Source organism: Ursus arctos, unplaced genomic scaffold (assembly GCF_023065955.2).
Source record: "Ursus arctos isolate Adak ecotype North America unplaced genomic scaffold, UrsArc2.0 scaffold_7, whole genome shotgun sequence".
In the NCBI taxonomy this organism is placed as follows: domain Eukaryota; kingdom Metazoa; phylum Chordata; class Mammalia; order Carnivora; family Ursidae; genus Ursus; species Ursus arctos.
In genome coordinates this window covers 14,837,881-14,850,117 of record NW_026623089.1, presented here as the reverse complement: position 1 = coordinate 14,850,117, position 12,237 = coordinate 14,837,881, and the positions used below count along the sequence as shown (strand labels likewise).

General features: G+C 33.8%; 1 protein-coding gene across 4 annotated transcripts in view; it reads left to right on the top strand.

Annotated features, from left to right (window-relative positions):
• The window catches only part of ATRNL1 (attractin like 1), a 746,554-nt gene that overhangs the window by 296,696 nt on the left and 437,621 nt on the right, over positions 1-12,237 (top strand). For all 4 annotated transcript variants that reach the window (XM_026494203.4, XM_026494204.4, XM_057308391.1 and 1 more), the window contains 2 exons: positions 2,013-2,091; positions 4,143-4,300. In XM_026494203.4, coding sequence (XP_026349988.2) covers positions 2,013-2,091; positions 4,143-4,300 — 237 coding nt within the window. The remainder of the gene's footprint in view (positions 1-2,012; positions 2,092-4,142; positions 4,301-12,237) is intronic.

The following is a 12,237-nucleotide window of genomic DNA, read 5'->3' as shown; positions in this document are numbered from 1 at the left end:
GAGGATAAGGGTTGGCACTTTCTATTTCGCCATCTTACTGATGTCACTCTCTATTGCTGTATTTTTTATTATATGTTAATCTATCTTTTAATCCATATCATATTAAAATAATTCATATTTTAATAGGTTATATCAGATAGATGAAACCTCCATATATATCCTGCCATTTGCTAGCTTCATTCCTCTACAGTAATTTATTTGATTTGCCAACAAATATAATTTGTTAATTTTCCTTTTCCAGTAAAATAGGCTCCCTCTTCTCAAAAAGTAGAATAGTTCTTTTTATGTTGCTCCTTATTTTTTAGATTTTAAGGAAATGTGCATATTCTTGGGAATACAATTAAAGTTTGACTCTTAACTAAGAATTTTAAATGTATAGTCTTTCAGGTATAACCTTCTCTTTACTGAGGTGGCATGTTTTTTACCAAGACATTAAAAATGTCAGAAACTACATTCTTCAGTGTGATATTAAAGCTTATGTTAAATCACCACTGACTTCTTTTTTATTGTAAAATATACATAAATTTTATCATTTTAACCATTTTTAGGTGGACATTAAGTACATTTACAATGTTGTGCAATCATCACCACTGTCCATCACCAAATTTTTTTATCATTCCAAACAGAATTTCTAGATCCATTAAGCAATAATTCCTCATTTCTTCTCCCTGTAGCCATGTTATTTTACTTTCTGTCTTTATGAATTTGTATATTCTAGGTACCTCATACCATACAATATTGTAACCATACAATATTTGTTCTTTTGTCTCTAGCCTGTTTCACTTAGCCTAACATTTCCAAGGCTCATCTATGTTGTTGCACATATCAGAATTTCATTTTACCATTGGCCTCTTGAATGTTTAATTCCAAGTAATTAGAATGTCATTCCAAACTTATGAACTTTGAAGATATAAGAAATTTAATATAATTGGAATATCTGACTCAAAATGTGGGAGTGTCTGGGTGGCTCAGTCAGTTAGATTTTTTCCTTTGGCTCAGGTGATGATCTCAGGGTCCTAGGATGGAGGTCCCTGCTCAGCAGGGAGTCTGCTTCTCCCTCCCCCCCCCACTCGGTCTCTTTCTCAAATAAATAAATAAAATCTTTAAAATAAATGTGGGTGTGAGTAATATTTCTCCACAATATTATTCATAGTGTCATACATGTAGGTTTAGATTAGCTATAATTCTAGTTTGCTTCTCTCTTGACCGTCCTCTCCTTTTTCAATTTCCTGACATCTTGACTGCTTCCAAATTATAGCTTTCTGTTTTACTTTCCACTGCCTTGTCCAGTTGAAGTCAAGAGCCCAGACACATTTTCATTGAAACTATAGGATGTGAAACTATCATGACAGGTGCCACTAAGAATGCTTATAACATCATTATATCTAATTATATAAATATAATTTATAACTAAAATGATATTCAACTTGGAACAGTTACTGAAATTAATATAGATTAGTGGTCAGGGGTTCCTACTTATCCTACATAAAAAAATAATAAATAGGTACCTTAATTATTTATGCATTTCCTACATTTTGACAATAGATTTAATTTTAACCCATTTTCGCCTGAGAGTTCTAGTTTATGTATTTTATATATATTTTTTCACTACAAAAATGTGTGTATAGTAATACAATATGCACCTAAGAAGAAATCTTTCAACAAAACAATAATCTTACATTGCTGTAAAATTACTTTGGACTAACCCAAGCCTGTATCATTTAACTATTAACTGCAGGTAAGCAAAGAGAATCAAAATACAAACAATGAATTACAGCAGCCTCTGGCTTACATACAGAAGGCTGGATTATAGTAGGGAGGATAAATGGGAACTTTAAACTATCTTTGAATTTATCACCCATATATTTTCATTCAAAAAGTGTAACTGACATCTACACTTAGTTGAATATTGACAAAATGTATAGAATCTGTGAAATATGGGCATAATTAAAACATTAAACATTATTTAATGTAATTTTATTTTTTAACCCTAATATTTTCTTTCTTGGTAGTCAAACAAAAATTTGGATATTTCAATTAATGCATCAAACAACTTTAATCTCAACATTACGTGGTCAGTTGGTTCGACAGGTAAGAGGATTTTGTTGTCACATGTCTTTCACATCTGTTTGTTTATGGAAGGTATTCTAGCATGGTCTTTTATTGTTAATTCAAATAATTGAAATTAAAAAAATATATGCCATTGTGCTGATTCAGGTAAAAATAGTAAGTAGCATTATTAATAAAGTTTCATTCCTTTGTTAACTTGTCCCTATTCAATTAAAATAAGATGGGTAACAAATATTGTACACCACTTAATTTTTTAAATGGCAGTGTTATGAATTACTGTGATTTTAATTAAGATAGATTACTTCTTTAATGACTAGGGACTGAGATTTCAATTATTTGATTTACTATTGAAGCTATAAATTTAATTATTAACCTTAATATTGATACAAAACAATGAAATTCTGTGCATGCTGATAAATTAACAAGTTTTCTATTACTTTCAAGCTTAGAAATATACTGTTCTTTTTGTCAGTTTCAGTGCTGAAAGTTAAAAAAAAAAAACCCTATACTTAATATGTCTTCCATAATAAGGTTTATAAGTTGAAGTTTTTGACTTTTAAAAAATGTAACCGAGATGAAATACAATGTCGGATTAAGAAAAAGTACGCTCACTTTTTTTGTATTTACATCGTAGGAAATTCTATTGGTTTTCATCTTCTATATCAAAGATATACTCTTGCATAAAAGTGTTGGAATCTTCTTTAAAGAAAATATGTGGATTCGCAGATATCCATATTTGATTTCTGAAAATCAAGTCATTATCTATTTTAGTATAGAGAATCATGGAGATGTAGAATGGAAGAATGATGAGGTCTTTGCAATTCTAGAACCTATATTACATGTGTTAAAAAATGAGAAGTTTGGGAATTATATAGACATTTTGTTACTATGGTGCCAAACATATAGTAAAATCTTGGCATTTTGAGCTTCATTAATTAAGAATTCATGATCGAACACTAGGCTGGCTCAGTCGGTAGAACATGTATCTCTTGATCTTAGGGTTCTAAGTTTGAGTCGCATGTTGGCTGTAGAGATTACTTAAAAATAAAATCATTTTTAAAAAAAGGAATTCATGGAAACTTGTACTATTAATTTGAAATTTACTTTGGCACAATAAACTGTCTCTAGAAGATTTTTAAAATTTGTTAACAAAAATACATAAGACCTTTGTAATTAGTTTAGAACAGTGATTTTTTTTTTAATGGAAGAAATTGCTTGTAACTTTTATATTCCCAGAACTAAATCTCAGAAATTTTGATTTATCAGGTTTGGAGATGGGGTCAGGAAATCTGCCTTTTAAAACAGCATCCCATGTAATTTTGTAATAGGTGATGAGTTAGAAATATATTCAGTTGTTCTAAATATTTTTACTGTTAAGGTGGAAGCCTTGGTAAGATTGTTGGAAATGTTTTGTTCCATTTGGTTAATCTCAGTAAATATTTATTGAGTATGCAATATGTGTATAACAATTGAACATTTAGCTCATGTTTTAAATTGTAGCCTCCTTTCAATTTATTCAAAGTAGTGATGGTTCAATTTGTGGTTAAGACAAATAAATTGATTTCTTTTCCATTTTTTAATTGGATTGAGACATGTGAAATATTTCCTGATTTGTTTTGAGAAGCTCTGTGGAGTAGTAAATAGAAGGAACTCAGCGTTTGGAGCTAATATATACCTGAGTTCCAAAGAGAAATTTACCATTCAGTAGCTATAAACTTAAGGCAAGTATTTTAATATTTCTGGGGGTCAGGTTTCAATATGAAAAATAGAGATGGAATACCTCTGGAATAAAACTGTTAGTAGAAAAGAATATAAAATCTCTACACCATTGCCTAGTACATAGCACTTATCATTTTAAAAAATAATTTTTATAATATTTCCATTACATTTATGATGAATCTTATGTTATTTCTCCTTTGTCACTCTAAATAGTGAACAAGTTTATTTTGATAATTATGTTTTTATATGTATAGTTCAAAAATTAAGTAAATATAATATACATTTTAAGTTCAAAAAGATCCTTTTTTCCTAATATGAGTTTTAAAAATTTGTTATTATTATTTACATTTTAGCTGGAACAATATCTGGGGAGGAGACTCCTATAGTTTCCAAAACTAATATAAAGGAATACAGAGATAGTTTTTCCTATGAAAAATTTAACTTTAGAAGCAATCCTAATATTACATTCTATGTGTACGTCAGCAACTTTTCCTGGCCTATTAAAATACAGGTAAGTGTTAATAGTACTTATCATAATGACCATTGAATATTTTCTTCACCAAAACAGTGCTGTTTTTGTTTGAAGTAATGATATGGATAAGATTTCTATATTTTGAACAACATGAAACAAGTATTGACGCTTAATAAATAGGATACATCGTATATCTGATGATGAATGTGTTTATTTATTTATTTATTTTTTCACTGTTCGAAATCTGTTGGTTTAATGTTAATTACAGTTTTCTTTTTGGGTAACAATAAGATGCTGGCAGGGCAATATTATTTCGCCTAGTGTATACTCTTGACTGAGAAGACTAGGAGAACAGAATCCAAGTTCAGAAGGTTTATCTATGTGGTTTCGAAGTTAAAGACCCAGCACAGAGAGAAGATAGGTCAAAAGTAGATGACGTTCTCCTTTTTTATATTAGCTCAAAGGGAGGGCTTTGGCCTGACTGAAGTACAGGTGGTAAGTTTGAGGCCTCATGTCCAGGAAAGAGCTGAAAAGCTGGCTATTTCTTGGGACTGGGCTTGGCACCGAACAGCAGATCTGCTCTGTCTGTACGTCCAGGCTTTTGATGCCTCTCACAGTTAGGAGAGCTATGTAAAAATGTGCTCTAGTATTCCCCAGGGGCTCCAGAGGATGACACAACCAGCTTCCAGGTTTAAAATGTCACAGCTGCCTCCTGACCCAGGCGGCATATCTTGCCCTTTCTCCTTTATTTTTCCTTTTTTTGGGCAAAATCCAATTAAAAATCCAATTAAAAAATGGAAAAGTGGAGGGGGATGCCCTTGTTGCTTTAACCCTTTGTTTCCCTGTGGCCCAGCAGTGAACACTGTCAGTCACGCAGCCAACAGATTATCTGTCCTGCCTTCAGGTTGTGACACTCAATTGCCTCGTATTTCTAGTTTAGTGGTTCTCAAAGTGTGGTCCCCTGGTCACAAGCAGCAGCAATAATGAATGTCTTTATTAAAAAAATGTTCATACTAATGATATTGAATCAATCAAAAATGTACTAATTTTTCGATGAAATTATATTGTAAGAAATGCATTAAAACTTCAGATAACCAGATTGTTTGGGTTTTCTGATCAATTATATACTTCATCTGAGGGTTAGATACTCTGTTCTTACAGCTCTACCTGAAATTATTTGCTTTGTTTAGAATCTCATTTTTGCTTTATTATATACTGAACATAGTTTAAACTTCATTAGAAATTTAAGGTAAGCAGTACTTAGCAGTTAAGACCCACTACCTCTCACTGTTGATTTCTTTATACTACGTATAGATGTTGTATATTTCTTTCCTTTTTAAATTAAAGTTGTATATTTTGTTTTTTCTTGTGCTTAGTGATAGGCTGCTTTAGATTTACTGCTAGGAAACATTTAGGATGTTCTTTCTATCTTGAATTAGTCAGGGTTTGTGTTCTTAATTTATGCTTTTATGAAAGAAAAGACTGTATGTTGTAATATTGGGATTTATTCATATAGTCATTCTTTTATGACTGATTATTGGATTAGATTGAATTCAAATTAGTTTATGGAATAGCTCCTGTGTACCAAGCCCTGTGCTAAGTCATTATGTTTTAAAATCTTTAAGGGATGACTGGGTTGCTCAGTCGGTTAGGTGTCTGCCTTCAGCATGGGTCATGATCTCTGGGTCCTGGGATCGAGCCCTGTGTCAGGCTTCCTTCTCAGTGGGGAGTCTGCTTCTCCCTCTCCCTCTGCTTCTCTCTCCAGCTCATTCTCTCTCTCTTTCTTGCTCTCAAATAAATAAATAAAATCTTTAAAAAATTTACAGACTATTCTTTCCCCTTTCATTTTAGTGACAGCTTATGGTCTATGACTAGAAATGTTTGCATGTTTTATTTATATTAATTTCTATGTGATTTGTGGGAATATGGTAATTTTTAAAAATTATATATTTATGGGAAATTATTTTTATTTGTAAGGCTAGTTTAGCATCTAAATTCAGGAAGTTAATTAACTAGGAAATATTATAGATTACTACTCAGTAATGGGAATTATTTTGATACTTTTATTTCTTCATTTTATAATGATTGATTTATATGCTATTATGGGCAGAAAATGCTGGAAATGTTTTGACCTTGAGGATGTTGGATGCATCATTTTATTTTCTAGGATTTACAAAGAAATATGAATCAGATTTCACTTGGTATATTCAAATTATGATCAAAGGCAACCAAAGGGCTCATCTATTGAGCTTATTAAGTAATAATTAAAATTTATATAATTGTTATATTTTAAATTTTTTCATGTACTTCATGTCTTGGTTATCTATTTTATTTTTAAGCAAATTACATCATTACTATAGAATGTTAATGAATATTTAATGGTTAAAAATTAAATTTTTAAATTGAATTTTCTTTTGAGAACATACTGTAATATGTTCTAGAAGCCACACCAGAATTTGTGTAATAAAGTTGAAATATTCTACTCTCCCCAAATAATAAAATGTAGAAAGTAACTGATGGTTAAGATAGGTAGAGCCTAATTCCTACTCTTTGATTAAAATCATTATGTGCCCTTTGAATCAGTATTTTTGTATCCTTTTGGTAAATACCTGGTAGTGCAACTCCTGGGTCGTAGCTCTATTTTTAACTTTTTGAGAAGCATCCATACTATTTTCAGAGTGGTTGGACCAGTTTGCATTCCCACCCACAGTGTAAGAGGGTTCTCCTTTCTCCTCATCCTTGCCACCATCTCTTGTTTCCTGTATTGCTAATTTTAGCTGTTCTGACAGGTGTGAGGTGATATCTCCTTGTAGGTTTGATTTGCATTTGCCTGATGATGGGTGATACCTGAGCGTCTTGTCATGTGTCTGTTAGCCATCTGTATGTCTTTTTTTGAAAAAATATCTATTCATGTCTTCTGCTCATTTCTTAACTGGATTAATTGTTTTTTGAGTGTTGAGTTTGATAAGTTCTATATGGATTTTGGATACTAACCCTTTATCAGATATGTCATTTGCAAATATCTTCTCCCATGAAGTAGGTTGCCTTTTAGTTTCGTGGATTGTCACCTTTGCTGTGCAGAAGCTTTTTATCTTGATAAAGTCCTGATAGTTTATTTTTGTTTTTGTTTCCTTTGCCTCCAGAGACATATCTAGTAAGAAGTTGCTATGGCCTGTGTTCTCCTCTAGGATTTTGATGGATTTCTATCTCACATTTAGGTCTTTCATCCATTTTGAATTTGTGTGTGTGTGTGTGTGTGTGTGTGTGTGTGTGTGTGTATAGTGTGAGGAAGTGGTACAGTTTCATTCTTCTGCATGTTGCTATCCAGTTTCCCTAACACCATTTGTTGAAGGGACTGTCTTTTTTCCATTGGATATTCTTTCCTGCTTCGTTGAAGATTAGTTGACCATATAGTTGTCGGTCTATTTCTGGGTTTTCTATTCTGTTCCATTGATCTAAGTATCTGTTTTTGTGCCAGTGCCATACTGTCTTGATCACTACAGCTTTGCAGTATAGCTTGAAGTCTAGAACTGTGAGTCATCCAGCTTTGGTTTTTCTTTTTCAAGATTGCTTTGGCCATTTGGTGTCTTTTGTGGTTCCATAAATATTTTAGGATTATTTGTTGTAGCTCTGTGAAAAATGCTGTTCATATTTTGGCTTTTGTTTTGTTTTTAAGATTTATTGATTTATTTATTTGACAGAGAGAGAGCGTGAGCACAAGCAGGGGGAGCGGCAGGCAGAGGGGGAGGAAGAAGCAGGCTCCTCGTAGAGCAGGGAGCCCTATGCAGGTCTTGATCCCAGGATCCTGACCTGAGCCAAAGGCAGATGCTTAACTGACTGAGCCACCCAGGCACCCATGTTGTTTGTATTTTGACAGAGTTTGCATTAAATGTGTAGATTGCTCTGGGTAGTATAGACATTTTAACAATATTTGTTCTTCTAATCCATGAGCATGGAACGTTTTCCACTTCTTTGTGTCCTCTTCAATTTCTTTCATAAATGTTCTATAATTTTCAGAGTACGGATCTTTTACCTCTTTGGTTAGGTTTATTCCTTTTTTTTTTTTTTAAAGATTTTATTTATTTATTCAACAGAGATAGAGACAGCCAGAGAGAGAGGGAACACAAGCAGGGGGAGTGGGAGAGGAAGAAGCAGGCTCACAGCGGAGCAGCCTGATGTGGGGCTCAATCCCACAACACCGGGATCACATCCCACAACGCCGGGATCATGCCCTGAGCCGAAGGCAGACGCTTAACCGCTGTGCCACCCAGGCGCCCCTGGTTAGGTTTATTCCTAGTATCTTATGTTTTTTGTGGTGCAGTAGTCAATGGGATCGATTCCTTGATTTCTCTTTCGCTCTTCATTATTGGTATATAGAAAAACAACAGATTTCTGTATGTTCATTTTGTATCCTGCCACTTTACTAAAGTCATGTATCAGTTTTGGTGGTCTCTTTCAGTTTTTTTTTAATATATTTATCATGTCATCTGTAAATAGCGAAAGTTTGACTTCTTCCTTGCCAATTTGGATACCTTTTATTTCTTTGTTGTCTGATTGCTGGACTAGGACTTTCAATACTATGTTAAATAACAGTGGTGAGAGTGGACATCTGTCTTGTTCCTCACTATAGAGGAAAAGTTCCCAGTTTTTCTCCATTGAGGATGAAATTAGCTATGGATTTTGCATATATAGCCTTCATTATGTTGAGGCTGAATCAATAATCAAAAAACTCCCAACAAACAAGAGTCCAGGGCCAGATGGCTTCATGGGGGATTTCTACCAGACACTTAAAGAAGCATTGATACCTATTCTTCTGAAACTTCCAAAAAATAGAAATGGAAGGAAAACTTCAAAACTCATCCTGTGAGGCCAGCATTACTTTGATACCAAAACCAGACGAAGCCCCCACTAAAAAGGAGAATTACAGGCCAATATCCCTGATGAACATGGATGCAGAAATTTGATTCAATTTCATTGCCAGTTATCTGTTCAAATTTTCTATTCCCTGTTTCAGTTTTGGTAGTTTATATCTCTCTAGGAATTTGTGCATTTCTTCCAATTGCCCAATTTGCTGGCATATAATTTTTAATAATATTCTCTTACTTGTTTGTATTTCTGTGGTGTTGGTTGTGATCTATCCTCTCTCATTCCTGATTTTATTTATTTGGGTCCTTTCTGTCTTTTTGAAAAGTCTGGCTAGGGGTTTATCAATTTTAGTAATTCTTTCAAAGAACCAGCTCCTACTTTCACTGATCTGTTCTAATGTTTTTATTGTTTCCATATTGTTTACTTCTGCTCTAATCTTTATTATTTCCCTTCTTCTGCTGGCTTTATGCTTCATTTGCTGTTACTTTTTTAGCTTCTTTAGGTGTAAGGTTAGGTTATGTACTTGAGATTTTTCTTACTTCTTGAATTAGGCTTGTATTATATTCTTCCCTCTTAGGACTGCTTTTGCTGCATCCCAAAGGTTTTGGGCCATCGCATTTTTATTTTCATTTGTTTCCATGTATTTTTTTTAAATTTCTTCTTTAATTTCCTGGTTAACCCATTCATTGTTTAGTAGGATGTTCTTTAAACTCCATGTGTTTGTGGTCTTTCCGAATTTTTTCTTGTGGCTAACTTCCAAGTTTCAAAGCATTGTGGTCAGAAAATATGCTTGGTATGATCTCAGTCTTTTTGTATTTATTAAGGCCTAATTTGTGACCATGTATTGATGTATTCTAGAGAATGTCATGTGTACTCAAAAAGAATGTATATTCTGCTGCTTTAGTATGAAATGTTCTGAATATTTCTGTTAAGACCATCTGGTCCAGTGCATCATTCACAGCCCTTGTCTCCTTGTTTATTTTTGCTTGAATGATCTGTCCATTGCTGTAAGTGGGGTGTTAAAATCCCCTACTATTATTGTATTATGTCAATGAGGTGATCCTCAGACCATGCTGTCTACTCTCAGGTCTCTACCCTCCTTCTGCACAGGGGCCCCACTACGTCCACTAGGCTCAACACCCCTACAGCAAGGACTTCTATAACTACAGTCTTTGAGCTCCGCTGGTTGTAAAAACTCATGATAATCAGCCCCTCTCATTTTCCCACTCATTGGTTTTTCTGTGCAGTCCCCTATGTTCTGCTCTCTCTCCCCCTCTCTCTACTCTCTCCATGATCAAGGCTCCCTCCCCTCTACAAGAACCCTGATATTTTTTCCCCCAAATCATGTGTCTGTACTTCCTACCTTCCACAATGTGGCCTCTTTTCTCCCTCTACTTGTGCAGTGTGTTCTCTCAGTCCTCAGATCAATTTCTTGGGTGTTCAGACTGATTTGGTATTTATATAGCTGTGTTCTAGGGATGAGGCAAGCATAGGGTCCCCCTACTACTCCACCATCATGACTCCTTCTCTAGAAAACTCTAGAATTCTGTATCATTTTTCATCCTTTTACTTTAATCTATTTTCGCTTTTATATTTAAAGTGGGTTTCTTGGGGCGCTGGCTGTCTCTATCTCTGTCAAATAAATAAATAAAATCTTAAAAAAAAATAAAGTGAATTCTCTTCTTTCTTTTTTTTTTTTTTAAGATTATTTATTTATTTATTTGACAGAGAGGCAGCGAGAGAGGGAACACAAGCAGTGGGAGTGGGAGAGGAAGAAGTAGGCTCTCAGTGGAAGGACCTAATGCGGGGCTCGATCCCAGAACACCAGGATCATGCCCTGAGCCAAAGGCAGATGCTTAACGATTGAGCCACCCAGGCGCCCCTAAAGTGGGTTTCTTTAAGGAAGCATGTAGTTTTTCTAATCTTAAACCACATACAGGTGATACACATATATTTATATCTTTGAGTTTAAATCTTATTATTTGTTTATGATTTTTCTTTTGCTCTTTGTTCTTTCTTTTCTGTCTTCATATTATTTTTTATGATTTCATTTTATCTTCTCTTTTGGCTTATTAACTACAGTTCCTGTTGTGTTATTTTAGTCATTATTTTATAGTTTGTCATATTCTTCTTAAACTTTTCATTATCTACTTTCAGGTAATATTACATTACACATTTTTTTTTATAACTTAACCCCGAAACAATATACTTTTATTTTCATCCTGCTGGGCATTGAGCCATTGCTGAATATGTTTTACTGCTTCTTATATTAGAAAATCTACACTACACTGTTACTATTTTTGATATAGTCAGTCATATTTAGATATATTAAAAATAAGAAATAATCTTCAATCTTACCTACATATTTACTCTTTTCAGCATTCATCTTTCCTTTATTCTTTTTGTAGGTCCATATTTCTTTTTTTTTTTTAAAGATTTTTATTTTATTTATTATGTGACAGAGAGACAGCCAGCGAGAGAGGGAACACAGCAGGCAAGTGGGAGAGGAAGAAGCAGGCTCCCAGCGGAGGAGTCCGATGTGGGACTCGATCCCGAAACGCCAGGATCACGCCCTGAGCCAAAGGCAGACGCTTAACGACTGCGCTACCCAGGGGCCCCATATTTCTATCTAGTAACATTTTCCAACTGTATAAGGGAATTAGGCATTTAACAGTCTAGTGTAGATCTGCTGGGAATGAAGTATATCAGTCTATATCCTGAAAATATCTTTATTTTACTTTTTAGGAGGTTGAAGAATTCTAAATTGTAGCTTTTTTCTTTCTTTAGTTTAAAGATGTTACTCCACTGTCTTTTGGTTTGCAGTGTCCCTCGTGAGAAATCTGCTTTTAATCTTATTCTTTGCATATAATGGGTCTTTTTCCTCTTTCTGCAATTTAAAATTTTTAACTTTTTCACTAGTTTTGGCCAATGTGATTATGGTTATGTAGGTTTGGTTTTCTTCCTTTTTCTTGTGCATGGGTTTTACTGATTTATAAAATTATAGTTTTCACCAGATTTGGAAAACTTACTTCTCAATTTTTTCCCCTGTTCCTTTCTTCTCCTTTGGGTATTGCAATTGTACGAATATCAGACTGCTTGAAATTGTTCCT